Here is a 26,456-nt window from a genome sequence, read left to right as displayed (position 1 = left end):
AGTTCTCATAGATATGGAATTCATGTACAAGATTGCTGAAATGCAATGTATGTCACCTCATGCTTTGTTCCTTGGAGTGTGAATAAATGAACTGGCCAGTGTCCAAATTGAGTCTTGACTCTTTTGGATGAAACAATGTGACTTGTTAGCTCCTCGTCAATACATTGTTTCTAACTTATTCACAAGCGACAAAGGAGTTGAGGAAATAACAGCTAGAAGGGTAAAATTGTAATTTAGTAAATCCCGACTAGCTGATGACATTCATGAAGGGTAAACATAGATAATATTCAGTGGATCCGCTCATCATAATTAGGTCGAATTCTTGAGTAGAAAATAAATTCATTTGAACCGAGAGATTTTCAGTGTCAGCTCTTTAGTGGAGTCAGTTGGCATTAAGCTAAACTTGGAAAAGGTTTGTGAACTTTTGAGTCCAAGTGTTTAGCTAAAGCTTTGTTCATTTGGGTCCATGAGGTCACTGTCACGAATCACATCGATAGGAATAGGTAAACTGGAAGCTAAGCCAAAACAAGAACGAAAATAGTTAAAAGGGTATTTTTGTCTTTTGAGACAAATGATGAAATGAATGTCAATAAATTTTTTGACAAGGTCATTTTGTGACATGTTTCACTCGGCCATGACTTGATCATTGGGCCTTGTGAATTAATTTCATTTCATAAGAATTTTATTTGAAAATTCTAAATGGGCCTTTTCTTATGTTGTCATGAACAAGTGAAGAAAATTCTAGGAGTCTTTTCTAGAAATGTTGGGCGCCCATAATACCCAAGAAAGAGAGAATATTTTGTGCATAAATGTATCAAGATACTTGCCAAAAGAAAAAGAGGAAACAAATTTGCATGAGGATGCTTAAGGGAATTCGGCCAAGTGAGTCAAAGGCAAGGCAAGGAACAAAAAAGGAAACAAATCTAAGCCTTCTAGAAGGCTGCCTTGGCCGAGTGACTCATGAGGAAATAAGGCAATATTTTCTCATGAATATGTGATATTCTATAGAAGAGGAAACTACCTTATTGAAGGTGAGACCTCTCCTATAAATAGGAGCCTCATTTCCTCACAATTCATTCATCCAAGTTTAAGAGATTTGAGAGACTCTCTCTCTAGAACTTGGCCGAAGTCCTCTTCTCTCTCTCTCTAGTTTATTTTCGGTTTTCTCTTGTCTTGGCACCTAGGTTCTCACTCGACCTAGTCTTTAGCTCTGCGACTTCGAGACTCGTTCTCAAGTCGTAGTGTTTAAAAGTGCCCACTCACTAATTCCTTCTTTTCGAGTGATTTAGTGATAGAAACTATCGTGGTTGCTCGAGTTCCCGAGGAAAGAAAAGAGAGACGTGCTGCGAGGGGAGAAGAACGTTGCCAACCTTCCAAAGGCTCATCAATGTTCAAGCATCAAAAAGGTTAGTAACTTTTATAGCTCATATTAGTTTTTATTTACATGCATATGCTCTTGTCTAGGTTAGTAAAAACTAGTTTTACTTAAAAAGAAAATTTTTAAAATTCCGCCGCTTAACGAAGCGTTAAACTTTTTCTTAAACCCTAGATCGATTCCAACAAATGGTATCAGAGCTATGGTCAAAGGAATGCATGTGCATGTTTTTAAATTATGAGCTTGAAAATCGTTTTCGAAAGTTTACTAATTTTGTGACAAGTTAGAATTGTAATCTTAGATTTTTTTTAATTTATTGCTCATGCCTTTAAATTAAAAACCATGTTGTTTTTCTATGAGTTTGGGATGATGTTAAAACACATTAGAATCAGTTCTAAAAGTTTTTAATTTTTTATATTGAAAAACGTGTTTTAAAGGTTTGAGAATTTTCGAGTAAATTTTGTGACTAGTTTTATTTTCTTGCTAGTTTCGTTTATTTACTTGAATCGTTTTACGCATGTTGTTATTTCTTTTATTCTATGTTATTACCCTGCTAATAAAACACAAATAAAAGCTTTAAACAACTTCATAAAACGTTCCGTTACACTCGATTCTTTTTCGCACCTAAAAGGACAAAGCTTTAATTTATTTCTTTTTCTCCGAGCTGGAATGTAAACCCGCATTAAAAGCGGCATAACTCTCTGCTCAGAAATCGAAATTTAATGATTCTTGAATCAAATTAAAGCTCTGTCTGTCCTCTGTCCAATGCCACCGGTTTCGGCTCAAAAGGACATCGGAGCCGCCAGTTATGGCGATTTTACTCCGAGGTGCGCGGCTGTCTGAAACTCCAGTTTTTTAGAAATCCGGATTTTCAAACCCCACTACCATGAGTTATAGAACTCTAATGAGAAAACTTTCTTGAGCAAAAATGTTTTTCATATGATTATAAACATGATGTGTAAGATTAAAATGTTTTGATTTTTGAAAGTTTAATTGAAATTGAATTTTTACAAAACTAGTTTGAAAAACCGTTTTCACTTTCAAACTTGAAAATATTTTGTCATCCAAATCAAATAAGTTTTCAAAATGTTTTCAAAACTATATCTATATCACATATGTTCAAAATCTATATGCTCTTGAAATTTTGAGTGGGAGGTCTCTTTGTAGACAAAACCGAAAAATAAAAAGATGTGTAATCTCAAACTTTCAAGTGTTCGAGTGAGTTGAAGTTCACACTTCCCTCACGCACTTTCCCGAAATAGAAAATAGGAAAAGATCGAGTATGTCCCTTGTGCCTTTATGCACTAATACTGCTCTGAACATGTCGATCTAGGTTTCTCTTCTAGTTGTCCGCTCTGTCGCTCTCTAACTAGGAAATTTGTTTCCGAACTTATAAGAGTCGATGAACCAACTCCAAAAACTAAGTGGGAGGGTTATACTCGTTGTTTGTAACCCGCGATCCCCAACACTAATGAAAGATGCAATAACGTGGGACTAAGAGCCGCTCTTGCGACCCTCACTTAAATGTGAGTACTCCAAGGCGTTATTGCTTCGATCATTGCTCAATGAGCTACGTCCGAGAGTGATGCAATGATGGCAAGGCCTCCCCTTGGGGGATTGTTTTTCAAAGCTGATCTTTTGGACTAAGTTGTTGGTTGCACACTTAGGCTCAATCCCTAGTATCCTTCCTTAAGGCTCTGCGAAAGGATATGAGTGATCAAACCAATTTACAAGGTGGCTAGTCAAATTAGATGTATTGACATCTTGGCTTAGTATTAATGATGTGTCATTTACTTATAAATGGAGATTTTTTGCGGCCTTCTCTTGAGGGAGTAAATTATCGTTTGGTTTATAACACCTTTGGGTTTTACAAAAGTCTTAATGAAACTTAAATCCTAAACCAAAGACTAATCATAAACTTGTTTCAACTTAAATAGGCAACATGTCTCTCAACCTTCTCTCGTTCATCCTTTCCTCGAACAAACTCGAAAACGAAAACTACATAGATTCGAAACGTAACCTCGACATAATACCTACCGTTAACAAGCACAAATGGGTACTCACCACCCCGTGTCCTCCTCTGACGAATGATGATTCAACTCAAGAGGACAATGACGCCTTAGCGGCCTGGCTTCGATCCGATGAGATTGTGAGGTGCTATATCTTGGCATCTATGAACAATATGCTAAAAGAGCAACATCGTGACTTCGAGACTGCCGCTGACATGCTCTACAATCTCCTTGAGATATTTGGAGGGCAAAGGCGTCAAACAAGGCAACAAGCAGTCCGACAGTTTATGAACTGTCATATGCAGGCTAGGACTCCTATTGGAGACTTTATGATATTGATCATTAGTCATCTGAGTAAAATGGAAATCCTAGGATCTGAGATTGATGGGAAGAATATCATAGATATGATCTTAGAAACTCTCCCCGGACCTCTTGATACCTCCAAGATGAACTACTCCATAAACAAGCTAGAGTACACTGTTACCAAGCTTATGGAGGAACTTCACACTGCTGTAGGTCTCACTAAGAAAAAGAGGAATCAAGGAGAGGCACATGCTACTGAGCAAAAAGCCTCCGCCTCTGGAACTGTGAAGAGACCTTACAAGGCCGATAAAAAGAACTGTCCCGCCTATCTCAAAGCAAAGGAACATAGTATTGTACTAGTTACCGAAGCATGCTTAGTAGCTGATAATGTATCATCGTGGATTCTTGACTCCGCTGCTACTAACCATATTTGCTGTTCCTTGAATGGTTTCAAGAAAACCAAAAGCTTAGAGGAAGGCGAGTTCTGTTTCAAATGGGGTGATGGGAGCCTGGTGTCTGCGAAGGCTGTGGGATCCGTGACATTGTCTTTTGAAGACCGCACTATAAACTTGAATAATGTTTATTTTGTTCCTACCTTTGGTAAGAACTTAATATCCGTTGCTCGTCTTCTTGAGCAAGATTATTGTTTAAAGTTCATTAAGAATGGAATTCGTATTTCTTTTCCTGATAATTCTTTTGTCACTGATGCATGTATGAAGAATGCTCTTTTCTACATCTATCCCACTCAACCTTCTCTTTTAGACACCGAAATAGATAACGATCTAATTAGGGAGCCAAAGAGGATCAAACTTTCTGAATCCTCCGATCTAACAAAATCAACATACCTCTGGCACTTAAGACTTGGTCATATCAGTCTAGATAGGATTAAGAGACTTGTGAGGGATGGTCCACTCCAAGCCTCTGCAATAGGCTCACTGCCTACTTGTGAATCCTGTATAGAAGGAAAAATGACTAAGCGACCTTTCTCCGATAAGGGTCGAAGAGCCACTGAGTTGCTGGAACTAATACATTCTGATGTATGTGGTCCGCTCAACCAACGAATACTTCGTTACCTTCACTGATGATTACTCAAGATATGGGTTTGTCTATTTGCTTAAACACAAATCCGAGACCTTTAACGTATTTAAGGTCTTTAGGGCTTTAGTGGAAAAGCAAACTGGCAAAGTGATCAAAACCCTTCGATCTGATCGAGGTGGTGAGTATATGTCTGGAGAGTTTGATGACTTTCTTAAAGAAGAAGGTATCGCTTCTCAGCTTACCGCACCTGGCACACCTCAACAAAACGGAGTGTCAGAGAGAAGAAACCGAACTCTTATGGAGATGGTTAGATCGATGATGAGTTACTCATCACTCCCGCTTTCCTTTTGGGGATATGCCCTCGAAACAGCCGCCTACATTCTGAACCAAGTTCCGTCCAAGACGGTTCCTGGTACTCCTTATGAACGATGGACTGGCCGTAAAGTGAATCTTGGCCGCATCCGAATTTGGGGTTGCCCTGCACACGTGCTGAGGCAAAAGACTAGCAAGTTGGCTAGTAGGTCAGAATTGTGCCTGTTTGTAGGATATCCGAAGGAAACCAAAGGTTTTACTTTCTATAGTCCCGAGGACGATAAGACTTTCGTTAGCACGAATGCTCGTTTCCTTGAGGAGGACTTTATGAAGGATGCGAAACCTAGAAACAAAATTGTGCTTGATGAAAAGTTGGGTGAGGAAGCTTCTACCTCATCTGTAAGAACTGTTCTTACCCCAACTGAAACACAACCTAACTCGTCAGAATCTCGTCAAGTAGTACTTAGACGTAGTGGGAGGGCTACTCAAAAGCCTGACAGGTACATGTCTTATGGAGACTCTCTTGTAGCCGTCTCCGACATGGATGATCCTGTTTCCTATAGCCAAGCAATGGCTTGTTCTGAATCAAACCTTTGGCTTGACGCCATGAAAGTTGAGATGCACTCGATGTATGTCAACAAAGTCTGGAAACTTGTAGACCTTCCTGAAGGGATTAAACCCGTAGGGTGTAAGTGGATATACAAGAAGAAAAGGGGTCCTGATGGGAACGTTGAGACGTTCAAAGCACGACTTGTGGCAAAGGGTTATACCCAACAAGAAGGGATTGACTATGAAGAAACCTTCTCGCCAGTCGCGATGCTTAAATCCATCCGCATACTCCTATCCATAGCTGCAGCTCTCGACTATGAGATCTGGCAAATGGATGTCAAGAGAGCCTTCCTGAATGGCAATCTTGACGAGCGCATTTACATGGCTCAACCAGACGGTTTCGTGGAAAAAGGTCAAGAGACCAAGGTTTGTGAGTTACTTAAGTCCATTTATGGACTAAAGCAAGCATCTAGGTCATGGAATATTAGATTCGATGAAACTATAAAGAGCTTCGGCTTTGAACAGTCAATAGATGAGCCTTGTGTTTACAAGTTAATACACGAAGGCAAAGTTGTGTTTCTGGTGCTATATGTCGATGATATACTACTCATTGGTAATGACGTGGGTAAGTTATCTAAGGTTAAGGTCTGGCTGGCAAAGCAACTCGATATGAAGGATCTAGGAGAAGCCGCGTACATTCTGGGGATCCAAATCTTTCGAGATAGGAAAAACCGGACCATGTCACTCTCTCAAGCATCTTATATTGATAAGGTGATGGATCGCTTCTCGATGCAAGACTCCAAGAAGGGCCAAACACCCTTTAGGCATGGAGTCTCACTCTCTAAGGACCAGTCTCCCAAGACTGCACAAGAGATTGAAGACATGAGGAAAATTCCTTACGCCTCTGCCGTAGGAAGCCTCATGTATGCTATGCTTTGCACCCGACCTGATATATGTTTCGCCGTTGGCGTAGTTAGTCGTTTTCAATCCAACCCTGGACCCGAGCACTGGATTGCTGTTAAGCATGTTCTTAAGTATCTTCGAAGAACTAGGAACTTGATGCTTACATACTCAGGTACTGACCTGACTATGACGGGATATACCGACTCCGATTTTCAAGCGGATAAGGATTCCAGGAAATCCACTTCGGGATCTGTGTTCATCCTTAATGGTGGAGCTGTTGTGTGGAGAAGTATTAAGCAATCTTGCATTGCTGACTCCACAATGGAAGCAGAATATGTGGCTGCTTGTGAAGCATCCAAAGAGGCTGTATGGCTTAGAAAGTTCCTTAAGTATTTGGAAGTTGTTCCAAACGTCGACGAGCCCATGACCCTTTATTGTGATAATAGTGGGGCTGTCGCTAACTCAAAGGAACCTAGAAGCCATAAGCGCTCTAAGCATATTGAGAGGAAATACCATTTGATTCGAGAGATCGTGCAGCGCGGAGACGTGGAAGTGAAGAAGATCTCAACGGTGGACAACCTCGCAGATCCATTCACCAAGGCCCTAGCGAACAAGGTCTTCGACCAACATCGTGAGGGATTAGGCATGAAGGACTACACACACCTTCTTTGAGTCAAGTGGGAGTTTGTTGTCAATGGTGCCCACAAGAAGTGTTGTAGTCTTTATTTTGAACATTTGATGTAATAAAGTCTCATGAAGACTCTTGCTTGTAATTGCCTATTCATTCATTAATAAAGTTGAAACGTTCATTCAATCTTCCTTGTCTGAAGCTTTATGATAAAACCATAGTCTTTTAGTCCATAAACAAACTTAACAACTTACGAAGAGACAAATGTAGATTTGCATGAACAAACTCTTCGTAGTTTGCTTAAAACGATATATTCGCAATCTTAGGGTCAAAGGACTATTGACCTCAGTATGATTGTTAGAAGAATCTATGATGTCTGGTTATGAGGCATTGAGAGTTAGGAACTCTATAGTTCTTCTAGGTATCTTCCGAAGGTACTGAATTGACCAGTGCACTTCTAGAGACAAGATAAGAACAAACCATTTAACCTCTTATGTCTCGAAGTCACTATGTATGAATTGCATCATGCTTACCTTAATCCTGAAATGAGACATGCCATTTCACACCTTAGTATTCTCATTTGAGAAAGTCAAAGTTCGGACTCACTATGTGATTCCGAACAAGGCCTATTGGTGAAGTACTAAGTTGTGAGTCTGTCATGAGTAACTTTGTGAAGTTCTCATAGATATGGAATTCATGTACAAGATTGCTGAAATGCAATGTATGTCACCTCATGCTTTGTTCCTTGGAGTGTGAATAAATGAACTGGCCAGTGTCCAAATTGAGTCTTGACTCTTTTGGATGAAACAATGTGACTTGTTAGCTCCTCGTCAATACATTGTTTCTAACTTATTCACAAGCGACAAAGGAGTTGAGGAAATAACAGCTAGAAGGGTAAAATTGTAATTTAGTAAATCCCGACTAGCTGATGACATTCATGAAGGGTAAACATAGATAATATTCAGTGGATCCGCTCATCATAATTAGGTCGAATTCTTGAGTAGAAAATAAATTCATTTGAACCGAGAGATTTTCAGTGTCAGCTCTTTAGTGGAGTCAGTTGGCATTAAGCTAAACTTGGAAAAGGTTTGTGAACTTTTGAGTCCAAGTGTTTAGCTAAAGCTTTGTTCATTTGGGTCCATGAGGTCACTGTCACGAATCACATCGATAGGAATAGTTAAACTGGAAGCTAAGCCAAAACAAGAACGAAAATAGTTAAAAGGGTATTTTTGTCTTTTGAGACAAAGGATGAAATGAATGTCAATAAATTTTTTGACAAGGTCATTTTGTGACATGTTTCACTCGGCCATGACTTGATCATTGGGCCTTGTGAATTAATTTCATTTCATAAGAATTTTATTTGAAAATTCTAAATGGGCCTTTTCTTATGTTGTCATGAACAAGTGAAGAAAATTCTAGGAGTCTTTTCTAGAAATGTTGGGCGCCCATAATACCCAAGAAAGAGAGAATATTTTGTGCATAAATGTATCAAGATACTTGCCAAAAGAAAAAGAGGAAACAAATTTGCATGAGGATGCTTAAGGGAATTCGGCCAAGTGAGTCAAAGGCAAGGCAAAGAACAAAAAAGGAAACAAATCCAAGCCTTCTAGAAGGCTGCCTTGGCCGAGTGACTCATGAGGAAATAAGGCAATATTTTCTCATGAATATGTGATATTCTATAGAAGAGGAAACTACCTTATTGAAGGTGAGACCTCTCCTATAAATAGGAGCCTAATTTCCTCACAATTCATTCATCCAAGTTTAAGAGATTTGAGAGACTCTCTCTCTAGAACTTGGCCGAAGTCCTCTTCTCTCTCTCTCTAGTTTATTTTCGGTTTTCTCTTGTCTTGGCACCTAGGTCCTCACTCGACCTAGTCTTTAGCTCTACGACTTCGAGACTCGTTCTCAAGTCGTAGTGTTTAAAAGTGCCCACTCACTAATTCCTTCTTTTCGAGTGATTTAGTGATAGAAACTATCGTGGTTGCTCGAGTTCCCGAGGAAAGAAAAGAGAGACGTGCTGCGAGGGGAGACGAACGTTGCCAACCTTCCAAAGGCTCATCAATGTTCAAGCATCAAAAAGGTTAGTAACTTTTATAGCTCATATTAGTTTTTATTTACATGCATATGCTCTTGTCTAGGTTAGTAAAAACTAGTTTTACTTAAAAAGAAAATTTTTAAAATTCCGCCGCTTAACGAAGCGTTAAACTTTTTCTTAAACCCTAGATCGATTCCAACAACATCTTCTTTGAGTCAAGTGGGATTTTGTTGTCAATGATGCCTACAATAAGAGTAATAGTCTTTATTTATGTACATTTGATGTAATAAAATCTCACGAAGACTCTTGCTTGTAACTGCTGAATTATTGATAAAAGTAAAAACGTTCATTCATTCTCCCTTGTCTGTTTGAAGCTTTATGATAAACTATAGTCTTTAGTCCTTAAACAAACCTAACAACAAATGAAGAGTCAAATATAGATCTTGCATGAACAAACTCTTCATGGTTTGCTTAAAACAGTATATTCACAATTTAAGGATCAAAGGGCTATTGATCTTAGTATGATTGTTAGGAGAATCTATGATGTCTGGTTATGGGACATTGAGAGTTAGAGACTCTATAGTTCTTCCTAGGTATCTTCTGAAGGTACTGAATTGACCAGTGCACTTCTAGAGACAGAATAAGAACAAACCATTTAACCTCTTATGTCTCGAAGTCACTACGTATGAATTGCATCGTGCTTACCTCAATCCTGAAATGAGACATGTCATTTCATAGCTTACGTATTCTCATGTGAGAAAGTCAGAGTTCTAGATTCACTATGTGATATAGACAAGACCTATTGGTGAGGTACTAAGTTATGAAGATGTCATGAGTAACTTTGTGAAGATCTCATAGATATGAAATTCATGTACAAGATTGCTGAAATGCAATGTATATCACCTCATGGTTTGTTCCTTGGAATGTGAATAAATGAACTGACTAGTGTCCAAATTGAGTCATGACTCTTTTGGATGAATCAATGTGACTTATTAGCTCCTCGTCAATTCATTCATTTTAACTTATTCATAAGCTACAAGGGAGTTGTGGAAATAACAACTAGAAGGGTAAAATGGTAATTTTGTAAATCCCATCTAGTTAATGATACTGATGAAGGGTAAACATAGATAATATTCAATGGATCAACTCATTACAATTAAGTAGAATTCGTGAGTAGAAAATATATTCATTTGAACCGAGAGATTTCAGTGTCAACTCTTTAGTGGAGTCAGTTGACATTAAGCTAGAACTTGGGAAAGGTTTGTGAACTTTTGAGTCCAAGTATGCTAGCTCAAGCTTTGTTCTTTGGATCCATGAGGTCCTACCACAAGTCATTAGAGTAGGATTAAGTTAATCTAGAAGCTAAGTCAAAACAAGAACTAGACAAGTTTTATGAAAATTGTCGAACATGTAATTTTGTGTTTTTGGACATGGGATGGTATGAATGTCGATAAATAAGTTTTTTGACATTGTCATATGATGACAATAAATTATCCACACAGCCATAATGAATTAATTGGGCCTTGAGGATTAATTTGATTTCATGGAATTTTATTTGAAAATTCTTAATGGGCTTTTCTTATGTTGTCATGAACAAATGAAGAAACATCTAGAAGTTATTGCATCTTTCATTAGTGTTGGGGATCGTGGGTTACAAACAACGAATATAACCCTACCACTTAGTTTTTTGGAGTTGGTTCATCGACTCTTATAAGTTTGGAAACAGATTTCCTAGTTAGAGAGCGACAGAGCGGACAACTAGAAGAGAATCCTAGATCGACATGTTCAGAGCAGTATTAGTGCATAACGGCACAAGGTACATACTCGATCTTTTCCTATTTTCTATTTCGGGAAAGTGCGTGAGGGAAGTGTGAACTTCAACTCACTCGAACACTTGAAAGTTTGAGATTACACATCTTTTTATTTTTCGGCTTGTCTACAAAGAGACCTCCCACTCAAATTTTCAAGAGCATATAGATTTTGAACATATGTGATATAGTTTTGAAAACATTTTGAAAACTTATTTGATTTGGGTGACAAAATATTTTCAAGTTTGAAAATGAAAACGGTTTTTCAAAATTCAAACTAGTTTTGTAAAAACTCAATTTTAATTAATCTTTCAAAATCAAAACTTTTAATCTTACACATCATGTTTATAATCATATGAAAAACATTTTTGCTCAAGAAAATTTTCTCATTAGAGTTCTATAACTCATGGTAGTGGGGTTTGAAAATCCGGATTTCTAAAAAACTGGAGTTTCAGACAGCCGCGCACCTAGGAGTAAAATCGCCATATCTGGCGGCTCCGATGTCCTTTTGAGCCGAAACCGGTGGCATTGGACAGAGGACAGACAGAGCTTTAATTTGATTTAAGAATCATTAAATTTAGATTTCTGAGAAGAGAGTTATGCCACTTTTAATGCGGGTTTACTCCAGCTCGAAGAAAAAGAAATAATTAAAGCTTGGTCTTTTTAGGTGCGAAAAAGAATCGAGTGTAACGGAACGTTTTATGAAGGTTGTTAAAGCTTTTATTTGTGTTTTATTAGCAAGGTAATAACATGATATAAAAGAAATAACAACAAGCATAAAACGAATATGGTAAATAAAAGAAACTAGAAAGACAAGGTAACTAGTCACAAAATTTTACTCGAAATTTCTCAAACTTTTAAAACACGTTTTTTAATATAAAAAATTAAAAACTTTTAGAACTGATTCTAATGTGTTTTAAAAACATCCCAAACTCATAGAAAATCAACATGCTTTTTAATTTAAAGACATGAGCAATAAATTTAAAAAAATCTAAGATAACAATTCTAACTTGTCACAAAATTAGTAAACTTTCGAAAACGATTTTCAAGCTCATAATTTTAAAAACATGTACATGCATATCTTTGACCATAGCTCTGATACCATTTGTTGGAATCGATCTAGGGTTTGAGAAAATAATTAAACGCTTCGGGAAGCGGCGGAATTTTAAAATTTTCTTTTACAAGTAAAACAGTTTTTACTAACCTAGACAAGTGCAAGTACATGTAATTAAAAACCAATATGAGCCAGAAGTTTACTAACCTTTCTTGAAGCTTGAACTTTGAAGAAGCTTGTGGAAAGTTTGCAACGCTCGTCTCCCCTCGCAGCACGTCTCTCTTTCTTTCCTCGGCACCTTGAGCAACCACGAAAGTTTCTATCACTAAATCACTCGAAAAGAAGGAATTAGTGAGTGGGCACTTTTAAACACTACGACTTAAGAACAAGTCTCGAAGTCGCAGAGCTAAACACTAGGTCGAGTGAGGACCTAGGTGCCAAGACAAGAAAAAATCGAAAATAAACTAGAGAGAGAGAGAGAGGGGATTTTCGGCCAAGTTCTAGAGAGAGAGTCTCTCAATCTCTTAAACTTAGGATGAATGAAATGTGAGGAATGGGGCTCCTATTTATAGGAGAGGTTTTACCTTCAATAAGGTACTTTCCTCTTCTATAGAATATCACATATTCATGAGCAAAAATCCCTTATTTCCCATTCCATGTTGGGCGCCCAAGGCTGCCTCCTAGAGGCTTGGATTTGTTTCCTTTTTTGTTCCTTGCCTTGCCCATTACTCTCTTGGCCGATTCCCCTATGCATCTCATATGCAAATTTGTTTCCTCTTTTTCTTTTGGCAAGTATCTTGATACATTTATGCACAAAATAATCTCTCTTTCCTCTTGGGTATTATGGGCGCCTATTCTCATCTAGAAGGAGCTTCTAGAAGCTTCTTCATTTGTTCATGACAACATGAGAAAAGCCCATTAAGAATTTTCAATAAAATTCTTATGAAACGAAATTAATTCACAAGGCCCAATAATCAAGTTATGGCCGAGTGACATTAAGTCATCAAATGAACTTGTCAAAAAATTTATTGACATTCATTTCATCATATGTCTCAAAAGACAAAAATACCCTTTTGACTATTTTCGTTCTTGTTTTGACTTAGCTTCCAGTTTAACTATTCCTACTCGATATGATTCGTGACAGTGACCTCATGGACCCAAATGAACAAAGCTTGAGCTAAACACTTGGACTCAAAAGTTCACAAACTTTTTCCAAGTTTAGCTTAATGCCAACTGACTCCACTAAAGAGTTGACACTGAAAATCTCTCGGTTCAAATGAATTTATTTTCTTCTCAAGAATTCAACCTAATTATGATTAGCGGATCCACTGAATATCATCTATGTTTACCCTTCATGAATGTCATCAGCTAGTCGGGATTTACTAAATTACCATTTTACCCTTCTAGCTGTTATTTCCTCAACTCCTTTGTTGCTTGTGAATAAGTTAGAAACAATGTATTGACGAGGAGCTAACAAGTCACATTGTTTCATCCAAAAGAGTCAGGACTCAATTTGGACACTGGCCAGTTCATTTATTCACACTCCAAGGAACAAAGCATGAGGTGACATACATTGCATTTCAGCAATCTTGTACATGAATTCCATATCTATGAGAACTTCACAAAGTTACTCATGACAGACTCACAACTTAGTACTTCACCAATAGGCCTTGTTCGGAATCACATAGTGAGTCCGAACTTTGACTTTCTCAAATGAGAATACTAAGGTGTGAAATGGCATGTCTCATTTCAGGATTAAGGTAAGCATGATGCAATTCATACATAGTGACTTCGAGACATAAGAGGTTAAATGGTTTGTTCTTATATTGTCTCTAGAAGTGCACTGGTCAATTCAGTACCTTCGGAAGATACCCAGAAGAACTATAGAGTCTCCAACTCTTAATGCCTCATAACCAGACATCATAGATTCTTCTAACAATCATACCGAGGTCAATAGTCCTTTGACCCTAAGATTGCGAATATATCGTTTTAAGCAAACTACGAAGAGTTTGTTCATGCAAATCTACATTTGTCTCTTCGTAAGTTGTTAAGTTTGTTTATGGACTAAAAGACTAAGGTTTTATCATAAAGCTTCAAACAAAGAAAGAATGAATGAACGTTTCAACTTTATTAATGAATAGATAGGCAATTACAAGCAAGAGTCTTCATGAGACTTTATTACATCAAATGTACAAAATAAAGACTACAACTCTTCTTGTGGGCACCATTGACAACAGTAGAAACTTTTGTGGTTGCTCACAGGTTCAAGAAGACTAGTGGAAGAGGCGAGCTGCGTGGGGAGACGAATGTTTCAACCTTCCAAATGCTTCTCAACGTTCAAGCTCCATTCGAGGTTGGTACCGAGTAAAAACTAAATGTAGTTTTAAAATTTTAAATTATATGTCCATGAGCTTTGTCTAGGTTGTAAAAACGTTTTACATGTTTTAAAGAAATTTTTTTATATTCCGCCGCTTGCTAGAAGCAATAAAACTTTTCTTATCCCTAGATCTATTCCAACAAACTGTTAGCAATTCTTGCCCACGAGAAGATTTATTTGTAATTTTTCACTGAAATATTAATATAATAAAGTTTCGACATTTATAATCTATTTGAATTGAAAACATTATCTGTTATTGCAAATAGTTACAATAGACATTCATCAATCCTTAGTCTCCGTATTAAACTGAGTCACGTGCTGGGCACCTGAGTTCGGGCGGTGAACTAAAACAAGGTCGGTGACTGATACAAGCATGGGTAGCTATATCTGAAGTCACATATGTGAAACGCAAGTGAAGATTGATCACTTAGTGGGAGCATTCTACACTTGTGGTAAATGTACGATCCAGACAGACTTTGGTTATGGATGTGTCGTGTAAGGACCGTTACGACACACCAACCAGGGTCACTATGATGATAACAGTGAGACTTGATCTAAATCCTGAAGTGTTCATGGACTTCTAGGTCTTGTTACTTAGTTCTTTGATTCATCACGTTAAAGGCCAAATTGAGGTTGCATAAACAGATGTTTTGGGAACTCGGGACTTGATCGGAGAAGGGAAGTGTTTCACAGATACGGAATCCAGCCTTCCTAAAAGAAGGTAAACGTTCTCTCACCTAAGGATTGATTCCAGAACCGATAGATTGTGCGCACTCTCGAAGTAAGTAATGTTCGAGAGAATCTTTCGCTGGAGAAGTAACAATGCTTAGGGCTCTTATGTATGAGAAATGTATAACGGAATAATTGACCTTTTCTCGATACGGGTTGAATCGGGAGGATCTTGATCGCGTACTGACTATATCAGTGGACACTCGTCACAATGAGTAAATATAATTCCAGTAAATATAATTAATTGTAACAGTTCGGGTTGATAGCACACGAAAAAATCGACTAACCCAACCCGATTACATCCCTACTTAATTGTATATATACTAAAAAATGCATCTTATAATAATATAATGTACAATGAAAAATATATTATCGTCTTAAATATTTGAAAAATAACATTTTTTTATCAAGTATTTATTATAATTAGTCAATCTTCTATCTCTTTTTAAGGATATAACCTAAATTTCATTTTATTAGGAAAATAGTCTACCAAACCGAAAGTGATTAAATTAAGAATAAATGACAAAAATGCCCCCTAAATTATAGCACTTGATACAACGCGCCCCTCGTAATATAAAAACTCGATCTTTGCCGCTCATTATCATGTTTTGTATCATTATACTCCTTCCGTCTATGAGTCCCCAGTCACTATTAGTTAAGTGACCACGTGTATGTCACGTGAGTCTCAAATGAAGGTTATTTTGGTAAAGTCCATATCTTTATTTGTATTTTTTTATTTAAAAAATAACAAATACAAAAGAAATAAAAATTAAAAATGAAGATGCAATTCGACCGAAGCAAAGCCAAATCAAGGAGAAGAAGCAATTCCAACAGCTCAGAGACAAAGCTCTTCGTATTTTTCCTCAGATTCGCTGTATCTAATACACAGAAAATAATTAAGTTTAACAAAAAAAATTAAAACATCATCTCTCTCTCTATCTCTCTCTCTATGCTCGAAGAAACATTACAAATCGAATTCTTCCCAATCACCAAAACCATCTACTCAAAGCCGAAACCCTATGAACCATAAAACACCGACAAATCCCAGACTCCTAATCTTTCAGGGCAAACGAACCTGCGAAGCGAATTGCATTTCTTCCGCGAATCCCAAGACATGGAAGCCGAAGAAGACTTGGGCTTCAGATGTCTTTGTACAGAACACTATTTGGAAAGTGCCCCAAAGTGTTCGACGAAATGACCGAACCCAATTGTTGTTCACTTCGTGTATCTTGATGCTTGCAGAGGCGAGTCGAGAATCGGCGAGTATCAGATGCAATCTCAGGGACAACCTCGTTCTGGTTTGCGGCAAAAGAGGCTGCGTGATCGTTGTTCACGACTTCGGGAATGTTTTGGTGCCCGTTCTTCCCTAGCTCAAGTCAATGAGACGAGAAAGAAGGTCACAAAGCCAAAGAAGGCTTTGTCGAGATTTCTTGATGGAGACATGGACGTTGGCGAGGCGAGGAAAAATCGAGACGTGGATCGAGTGGTTGGTGCAGAGCGAGAGAGACTGTGTGGGCGAACTGAGATACTTTATCTAGTACTTGCTCTTCATTCTTTTTCTCAGTTTTCCCTTATTGCCCATTTCCAATCGCTCAGTGGTAAAACCCCAAACCCAAAATATGCGTTGTTGTTTGTTTGTTTGTTTTAGATATGAGAGAGAAAGAGAGTGCGAGCGTTTTAGAGAGATGAGCGGGAAAAGTGGAAGCAACAATGGAGCCAAGGGCAATAATGGAACTTCTTCGATTCCGTCCAGTACGAGGAAGATGGTTCAGAGCTTGAAGGAGATTGTCAACAACTATACAGAACAGGAGATCTACGCCATGCTCAAAGACTGTAACATGGACCCAAACGAAACTGTTAATCGCCTTCTCACTCAAGGTCTCTCCAAAGTTATAATCTTGTACCTATTTCTAGGGTTTTCCTGTCTTGATCGCTGTGATTGGGTCTTCGCTCGCGTCGGAGTGTTATTCGTTTTTATTTTAAATTTCGATTGATTTTAAATTGTTTTTCTTTTCATTTTTATTTAATTATTTGATTAATTTGACCATAACACCTTTATATTGACCAACATGTGACAAACACGTGATCTTCTCTCTAACGGTGTAACTCTGAATTCAAACAGAAGGAGTGTAATGAAACAAATTGTGATATTGAGGGGATAACATCGAGTTTTTTATATTACAGGGGGCAGATTGTCACAACTGCTGTAGTTCAGGGGGCATTCTTGTCATTTATTCTTAAATTAATTGAAAAATTAATTAAATGAATTGAATAGTTAATTTAATTAACTTTGATTTGATGAACCATTTTCTTAATAAAATGAAACTTGGACTGTTTTAAGAAAGGAGGGTGCTGAACTAAGTATCCCATTTTTTTTTTATATATTTTAAAATTACAGTTTATTTGAAAAAAAAAACTTTTAAGAAAGGAGGGTGTTGAACTAATTATCCCATTTTTTATATATATTTTAAAATTACAGTTTATTTGAAAAAAAAACTAAAAATCGTTAGTCTTGTAATTTTCTCTTAATAATTTGAGATGGTATAAACTCAAGTATCTCCTTTAAAATTTGTGAAAAAAGCTTTTACATTAGGCATAATGGAAAATCCTTGGCATGGATAGTGTAATCCCAGCAGTGTTACTATTACATCTGTTTCCAAACAGCTCTCTCTTTTCCCATTGCCCAAGTAACAATCAGTGCCTCGCTCACTTTCCCTCGCTGCTTTGGCACAAAAGAACAAAAGATCTTGCTCTAGAAGCTTCTCTTGGTTTCCTTTTAGTTCGCTTGATTCTCCAAACGCTTTGTTCATCGGAAAAGTGCAGGTTTGCATTGTCTTATTTCGTTTCTTTGCTTTCTTTTCGATTTCATTTTTCTCTCGGTCGGGAAAAAGGCTCTCCGATTCAGCCGATCTTTTGTTTAGATTGTCAGTGCTTGAAAAGTCATTTCGTATTCTTTCGTTTTTGTACTTCAGTCTTTGCGTCGTCGATTCTTCTCGATCCTGTTCGGCTGAGAGAGTTGTATAATCGATTCGAACTGGAAACAGAAGCAGCTAAATTCTCGAGGTAACATCAATTTTGATAAAAAAAAAAAAATATGGTGTTGAAATGATCCGTTTAAAGGAAGTTATTTTCGTGTAGTGGTTTTTTCTGAGGATTTCAAGTGGTTTTTTCTGAGGATTTCAAGTGCTTATTTCGCATGGTATTCACATCATGGTTTTTTTAGGAAGATATTAACTATTTTGCTACAAGACTAATTAGCATAAATGATTTTAATTTTGTAAACATAAAACAACAGTACGAAATCACTAGTGAAAACGTTTCTGTCCTTTTTTTTTTTTTTTTGATAAAAATCTGCTATAAATTTGTCAGAAGACGGAATTGAGTTAAATATATGAATCTCGATGGCTAAAACATCTGAATGCGCTTACGGATAGATTTCGTTAACTTAATCATCTTCACACTCTTTGCTCGTTAGTTTTTCAATAACTATTTGTGTTAGTTGTATTCAAACATTCATTTTATATTTATGACACTTGATCCATCCTAAAATTCATCCACCACTGGAAGTATCGAGTTCCATGTCCTAGTTTATTTTGTATTTATGTTATAGATGGATTTATTTATAAAAGAAAAGCCACAAATAGCATGATATCAACCAAAAACGCTAAAAGAAAAAAAAACCTTTTGTAGTGAAACTCTGTGGTAGCGAGAAATTATAACAGGTTCGTTAGTGAAAATTTGTGCATTTATTATTTGGTTGTTTGCTTGTATCACCTAGTTCTACAAAGTTGATGGTGCTTCATTGAAGTTTTGTATGAACAATAAGTTGAGTAAAATGGTTAGCTTCAAATATACAGAAAAAAAACCATTTGTAAATCTGCAATGAAATCACCTATTGAATCTACGCATCTTTGTAGATGGATGAATCCCAGAAAGGAGCGGCATCGATTAATCGTAAGGAAAAAAGTTCATTTCTAGGTATCCTCATTTTTTTTTTCTCTCACCATAAGAGTGGAAATTGTGGTCAATTTTGCTTACTATCTTCTAAGAGAAGATAGTAGCAGGAAATCATGATCAAATAATACTGGGGGAGATTTCTGATCTATGTATCAAATATGGCATTTTAGATTTGCATAGTCCAACTAGAGTATTTAATGTAAATAGAGCTGCCACCATACAATATTTAAGAATGGGTATGGATGTTTAGACTTGACACTTCTAGCTGTAACAATGGAAAATCTCGGATTAGCTTTGCATTTTTGGCTTGCAGATTAAGTCATGGACAAGAATGTGGAAGTAAAGTTATCCGGTTAGAATTGTTGATATGACATGGAAGGCATGACATAAGAAAAGTTGATCTTTGGCAGATGATGACATTGGAAAGGATTTTCTCACTTCCTGGAAATCGATGTCAGCCACCAAAGATGATGGGATGGATTTTGGCTTTGATACAGTTCCCACTGGCAAGAAAAAGGCATTTAATTTTGATAAACTGTAAGTTGTACCAAAAAATATCTATGCTCATATGGAGCTCTCCGTTCTCATTTTTCTATTTTTACTTTATTTTTTCCTTTCACCTATAATTTAAATTTTATATGAAAATTGTGCAATCCCTTGTTCTGTTTTATGGGTTCATTTAGCAGTTATTTTCACATTATGTGCTTCACGATGGGCCTGTGTCTTATGAGCTGCGGAAAATCATATGAAGATTGTAGGATAACTCCAATTTACATAAATAACAGTAATTAGTGTGACCTATTCCAGGCATGACTTATTGCTAATTTTTCACTTCTGTTCAGGGACATGGACTTCGGTCTGGATGGCGAGTTTGACAAGCTATCATCATTTAAGGTGGACATGTCAGACTTTGATCTCCCATCCCCCTCAAAGAAAGTAACAAAAGCCAAGGAAGGAGTGTCTGAGGACAAGCCTTCAACAGGAAAACCTCAAGGGAAAAAAAGCCAGTTTAATTTCTTTGACTTTAATGAGTATGTATTATCCTTTTCATTTCTGACTAACTTGATAATACGAGTTAATTTAGATTATTTAAGCTTTTTCTTTGGGAGACAGGATGGATAATTTTGATTTCGAGCCATCCTTAGGGATTATAGGAAAGGCTTCTATCAAGGACAGTGAGAAAATGGATATTTTATCCAATGAGACGGAGCAGAAAAGCTCTAAAGTTCAATTCAGTGATGATAGCTCAGATGTTGCCACGACAAAAGATCTTCCTCCATCTAAGGGTGCTGATTCCTCAGATGTTGAAGCCTTGTCGAATGGTTCAGGGAGTCTTAGTGACAAAGAAAATGATTGTGGGAAGAGCATTACATCAGAATCTCCTATTTTGTCCCATGGTGGCAGATCTTCTCCAGAGAACGCGATAACCAAGAGTGTAGAAGCAACAGAGCAGATTACTCGCTTATCTGAGAAGGCAATTTCCATGGATAAGTTTTCTCAGCATGCAAAGTTGGATTTTCCTGGTCCATATCTTAATGGTGTTGAATTGAAAAGAAGTGACCTTTCAGACAGACAGACTCAAAATAATTACCAAGGAAGAGGAGATTACATGATACAAGGGCAAAAGGAAAATGAAAATGCCAAGTTGATTGATGCTTCACCCAAAAGCGAAAGCTTACCGTTGAGGAATTCATTTCCTACAAATACTACTTCGGAAACCATTAATAGTCGGACTATTAAGTCAGACACTGATATCCCAGCACAAACTGTGCATTATGATGTATCAGCTGTGGGGGATTTAGATCATGAAGAAAATTCGATCGAAGATGACCGGAAAAACCAGATTTGTACAGCTGAGCCTCCTTCAGCCCCACAATGCAGGTTGCAATAGTATGCTTTTTGTAGTTACTTGATTACTCAATATGTTATTAGCATATATAGAGTTAATCCGATAGGCTATTGTATAGGTGTGTCTTTCTTCACTGCCATGATTCTTATCATGTAAATAAACTATATTTGGGAAATTTATACTGTGAATTTGATAATATTTATTTGCAATTTATACACGTTGAGAAGTTTGTTAAAAGCTCTACAATGTCTTAGATTCTAATCCAATTTTATATTATTATTTTCTTTTCTTCTCGATCTCAGTGAATTGACGGTGGATGAGGTTACACTTACAAGCCATCACGAATCTGGAGGTTTGAGCACAAAGGATCATAAGGGAGAATATGGTGAACGTCTAGAATTGACGGGTTCCATGAATAGGAGTCTATCTACTGAGATGGAGTGAGCAACAATCCTTGTGGAAAATAAGTTATTAGGTTTTTTTTTTTTTTTTTTTTTTTTTTTTCATTCTTATAGATGTAATATCCACAGGAATGGTGTAAAATCTAATGAAGCACATGCTGGAATCAAGCCTGATGATAATCACAAGTCAACTGCTAGAGAATTGTTGGAAGGAAAACATGTTCTTGAGGGTGAAAAGAACATAAAGCATCTAAATAACATCGGGTGTGGCAACTAATCTCTGATTCCAGTTTACCGCAAACACACATTACATGCAGAAATTGAACAAATCATATGAGATGATATAAAACCTCGCACTCCAGTGTTAGTTCTAATGGATTTGTGGTTTCCAAACAGCGACGGCTTATCTTCTGATGTGTTGCCGAATGATTGCAAACTGGTTGGGACTTCACGGTTGAGTGATGAAGAAGCTACGGAAAAGAGATCTCTTATGTCCCCAAGTGACAAGAATGTTAAACATCAAAATCTTACAAGGTACTATATATACTTTTTTTTTGTAATTTGACTTTGATTATTATGAACATTTTTAAAGACGGAGCCGCAGTTATTTTCGGTATGGATAGTTTGCTTTCTTCAGTGAGAACTCACGTTTCATTAGCTTTCTAATCTCACATAAAAGATAAAACGATTTCTTGCGATGGGTAACCTGATTGTTTACCTTGATCTCTGAAAATTCTGATTCCGCGTTTCTAATTCCAGTTTATCTGAGACGCATGCTAAGTCCGATGGCCTGACATCTATAAATCCTAAATTTTCGCTCTCAAGCATGGAATTTTTTAGGGATGCAAAGATCGAATCAATTGGTGGAAATAAGCCTCCTAATGTTAGATCTCCCAAGAAGATACCCGACCTCTCTATCTTGAAAATTTCCAAGTAATGGCGTAAATATAATTTTTGATTCTCTTCAATCTAGTTTAGTGAGAGAAATATGTTTACAACGAATTACGTTCAATGACAGGACTAAAAGAGCAGTGAAAGTTTCAGATTCTACGTCGCACACAGACACTATTTCCCAGCAGATTTCAAAGAATGACTTGAAAGTTCAAGGCATTGCAGCTTCAGAGGATGCTCTTGTGAAGAAGAGTGCGGTGAAGAAATCCCCACCAAACTTGTCAGTGAAGAGGAAAGCCATTGAGGTTGTGTTTCTCAGACGTTCGAACTTGTTCACACTGATAACCACACACATGCGGTTCATATGAAACCTTGATTCCCGACCTTTTATTAATACACATCTAATATCTGCGGAAACTTTAATTTTCCCAATCTTTATTTACTACTGAAGTTCCAACCTATATATAATTGTTTGACTGTTTTGCAGTCTCCAAATTCGAGTTTGGCATGTTTGAAGCCCCTAAAACGCCTTTCATCTCCACAAGAAAACAGGTTTTTTGCGATTGAGATACATAATATTAATTTCAGCCCATGCTGTTTTGCGACTCATGAGCATGCTTTCTGCTGGCTTCATGCAGAGATTATCAAGAACCTCCGAGACAGGCAGTTGAAGAAAAGGTACCATTACAGTTTCACATGCCTTGTTGTATATGTGCAGACATAGTGAAGAAGAAATCCGTAATATTGGGCTTTTCAACAACTTTCTTGGGAAGAAAACAAATTAAATATTTGGACAGGAAACCTCGATTCCCGACCTTTTATTACCACAAAAATTCTATGTGCCGAAATTGCATTTTCATAATATTTACTTGCTACTGAGGTTCCAACCAATATTTAATTATTAACACTGTTTTGCAGTTACCGAATTCGAGTTTAGCATGCCTGAAGCCACTAAAACGCCTTTCATTGCCACAAGGAAACAGGTTTCTGTGATTGAAACACAATAATGTTTTCAGCCCATATTTTTTTTTCCGGCTCTAGAGCATACATTCTTTGGCACATGCAGATATAATCAAGAACCTCCGAGACAGGCGGTTGAAGAAAAGGTACCGGATTACAGTTTCACAGGCCTAATTGTATACGTGCGGATACAGTGAAACAGTAAAATTTATTGATATCGGGTATCTCTACAGCTTTCTAGGGGAGAAAAGAAGTTAAAGCCTTTGAGTTCTCTCTCTAAGGCATCTAGTCTCAGGTAATAACAATTGAAACAGCTTCGTTATTCTTTATCCATTCTCTATGCTGTTCATGTACACTCAAACCTGTCATTTTCCAAACCACTGCAGAGATGTCAAGGAACCTTTGAAAAGAGTTGATGTCAACGAATCATTCAGAATAACCGAAAGAAAGAAGGTATCGGGCCGAGTATTAAAAATATGCAGGAATTGACTTGGTAATCGGTGAAGAATTATTCGAATGATATCGCTTATGATTTATAGGCCTTTAGACACGAGACCCAGAATGATAATAACTCCCTAAGCAACCCGAACAGCATTCATCTTCCACTGCCTGAACCTCCACAGGAGTTATATTTGATGGATATTGAAATTTCTTCGACAATCGAGAGCGATGGTGTTGTTGAAAAGGCCGAAGCATACGCAAAGGAGCTTGATGATGTGAGTTCATTTTTTATTTTATGTTTTTACGAAGTAATCGAACAAGTTGGAAAGAAATAATATAACCTGATCATCAAAGCATCCTAGTTTGTTGTTTGATTTGATTGTTTTGCAACCACATGAAACTGTTCAATTCCGAACCAAATCATGTTTTTTTTTTTTTTTTTTTTTTTTTTTTAAATGTCAAATCACAATGCATAACTACACACGTGTGTGAAATGGCAGATATGCAACATGCTGAGGAAGAAGCACGAGGAGGCTAAAGAATTGCTCGTAAGTGCAGTTGTGAACAACAACAATCTACTCATGCTAAATCATCCTATCTACGAAGAGAAGATATCCTTTTTTTACGCCTCTTGTTTTTGTTTATGTTAGATGATTATAATGGTTCTATTATTATTCCTTCTGTATAAAATTGGTTTCCTTGATACTGGAAGAAAAACATATTCAAGGTCCAGAAATTCGCTGCAGAACTGATGTCCAAGGAATTTTAAGCGGTTCCCATGAAGAAAGGTTTGTGCATTTGGTCATGAAAACAAATTGCTGAGAGTTCCTCGTGAACGGTAAAGAAGATCAACACAAATGATGCACGTAATAAATACTAATTGGTAAGACTCTACAGTATGTACCTAGAATCCGTAATATCTACCTTGAGATTTGAACAAAGTTCATAGACCACTTAAATTGGCGTCCATTCGAAGATGGATAACCAAGGGTTGATGTAAGAGATCTTGACCTTTCAACATGACTTAGGGTTTAAACTTTAAAGTACACACACTTTAATGTGGGTGAGCCACATCAGAGTTGCACTGCCATGGAACCGCACTTGACTTATAAAAGTCTAGGGGATAAAGAGAAGAATCGACATGGTAAAGCACAAGGTTGAATATAAACTATATTTTAAAAAAGGATCGGGAATCTTTGAGATGTATGTAGTTCAGTTCGAAAGGGATTATATACTATTTTTTACACGTGGGAAGTCATTAAGCAAATTATTTTTTATTTCTATAATCCGTGCTGTTTGGACAATTTTTTTTTTCATTAGTCCACTTCATTTAATTTGATTTTGTTGTGGAGTCTCTTGTAAAGCTTGTGCACTTCTCTGCGACGCAGCACAGCAGTTGTGTCCCTATCTTTGTAGGAGGGTCCATTCTGGTTTTATGGGATATGATTATGTGGAGATTCTGCTCGTTTAAGGAATATTAATTATTTTCTTTCTACTTTCTCTGATAATCGGGCTCACTTTTAATTTGTTTGCGAAAAGGGGTTTACCATGCGTACTAAAGCATTAAAAGGGCTCGAAATATATATGGTGGTGGGATATTTCTCTATACGGTGGCTCGTGAAAGCAAAAAGACGTAAACAATTTCAAAATATTAACATATATCCCTGGAAAGGCTTTGGAAATAGACACGCATAGCATCTCCTCAAGAAATCCGTATTTACTAATTCAGCAAAACTGATCTAAATATGTTCTAAATACATTTATAAATATATTTTATAACATTAAAATCTAAATAAAATAAACTATTTTTGAAGGGAACTTTCTCTCCGTCGTGACTAGAGTCCACAACCTCGAGATGATGTGGGCGACTTGAGCTACCCCACTTATCAACTTAATTACCTGAAAAATTACTTGCGATACGTTAATTGGGATGTTGAATTGAAGAAATCAAAGTGGGCCCGTAGCAAAAGCATCACAATGCTTCAATGCCTTTTTTTTAGTCCTTCCGGCCGGTGGAAATTAATCACAAAAGTCAAAATATAAAGCTCATACCATTGCCACGTCATCCTCCAAAAAAGGGAAGCTCACCCATGTGAAGATATTCATCCGCCCAATAGAAATTTCATTTTTTGAAATATCAAGACTAACCACACTAATTGAAAACGTTACAAAATTAGACTTTTGATCTAAATTCGAACAAAAATATCCTTTCAATCCATTTTTCCATTTTAAATCATTAAATATCATCGGAATCCATCTGAATCCATCGGAATTCATCAGAATTCATCTTAAATCCTCTTAAATCTTGAATTTCATCTGAATCCATCCTAATCCATTTGAATCCATCGGGATCCATCCGAATTCATCTTATTCATCTTAAATATTCGAATTTCATCTGAATTCATCGGATTTCATTCGAATTCATCAGAATTCATCGGATAAAAACTTAAAATCATCTTAAATTTTCGAATTTCATCGTAAATAGCCTATTAATTTCATCGGATTTCATCTTAATTCATCGGAAAAAAAATTTCAAATTCAAAATCTTAAATTTTTCAAAACCGATCCAAATCATATGATTATTAAAACTATTCTACAACAATTCAAACACGAAATAAAAACAAAAATCTTACCTTTTTGTCACTCTTTTGAGCGTTAGAATCTTAAATTTGAAAGAAAGAAAAGATTATTTTGAGTGGGAATGAGGGTAATGTGAAAAAGTGGGCTGAAAGGGTATTTTTATCTGATTTTTGGTCAAAGTTTCAGTTTTAGATATTTTTGCAATTATGAGGTCCAGCCTTGATATTTCTACACTTTTAAGGCCCAAAAAATGAAAT

General features: G+C 36.9%; 1 protein-coding gene across 1 annotated transcript; it reads left to right on the top strand.

Annotated features, from left to right (window-relative positions):
- The first annotated feature begins 17,852 nt into the window (after nucleotides 1-17,852).
- On the top strand, nucleotides 17,853-25,090 carry LOC149384654 (uncharacterized protein At4g18490). Its single transcript, XM_089624960.1, has 20 exons — nucleotides 17,853-17,943; nucleotides 18,093-18,183; nucleotides 19,038-19,098; nucleotides 19,488-19,614; nucleotides 19,920-20,108; nucleotides 20,191-20,958; nucleotides 21,229-21,366; nucleotides 21,457-21,591; nucleotides 21,724-21,861; nucleotides 22,087-22,260; nucleotides 22,346-22,523; nucleotides 22,706-22,770; nucleotides 22,857-22,896; nucleotides 23,137-23,201; nucleotides 23,285-23,324; nucleotides 23,412-23,473; nucleotides 23,565-23,631; nucleotides 23,718-23,894; nucleotides 24,120-24,234; nucleotides 24,342-25,090. Exons 3-20 carry the CDS (start codon nucleotides 19,038-19,040, stop codon nucleotides 24,386-24,388), a joined length of 2,586 nt encoding a protein of 861 aa, XP_089481086.1. The 5' UTR covers nucleotides 17,853-17,943; nucleotides 18,093-18,183; the 3' UTR covers nucleotides 24,389-25,090.
- Nucleotides 25,091-26,456: the final 1,366 nt, after the last annotated feature.

The sequence above is a fragment of the Urtica dioica genome, chromosome 9 (assembly GCF_054948205.1).
Source record: "Urtica dioica subsp. dioica isolate 48M chromosome 9, U.dioica_male_clone48M_v1_H2, whole genome shotgun sequence".
Classification (NCBI taxonomy): Eukaryota; Viridiplantae; Streptophyta; class Magnoliopsida; order Rosales; family Urticaceae; genus Urtica; species Urtica dioica.
This window is presented reverse-complemented; position numbering and strand designations above follow the sequence as displayed.

Coding starts and splice junctions, on each gene's coding strand:
- LOC149384654 (XM_089624960.1), top strand. CDS start 19,038: ATGGATGAATCCCAGAAAGGAGCGGCATCGATTAATCGTAAGGAAAAA. Junction 19,099..19,487: donor GGAAAAAAGTTCATTTCTAG/GTATCCTCATTT, acceptor GATCTTTGGCAG/ATGATGACATTGGAAAGGAT. Junction 20,109..20,190: donor AATTTCTTTGACTTTAATGA/GTATGTATTATC, acceptor TTTGGGAGACAG/GATGGATAATTTTGATTTCG.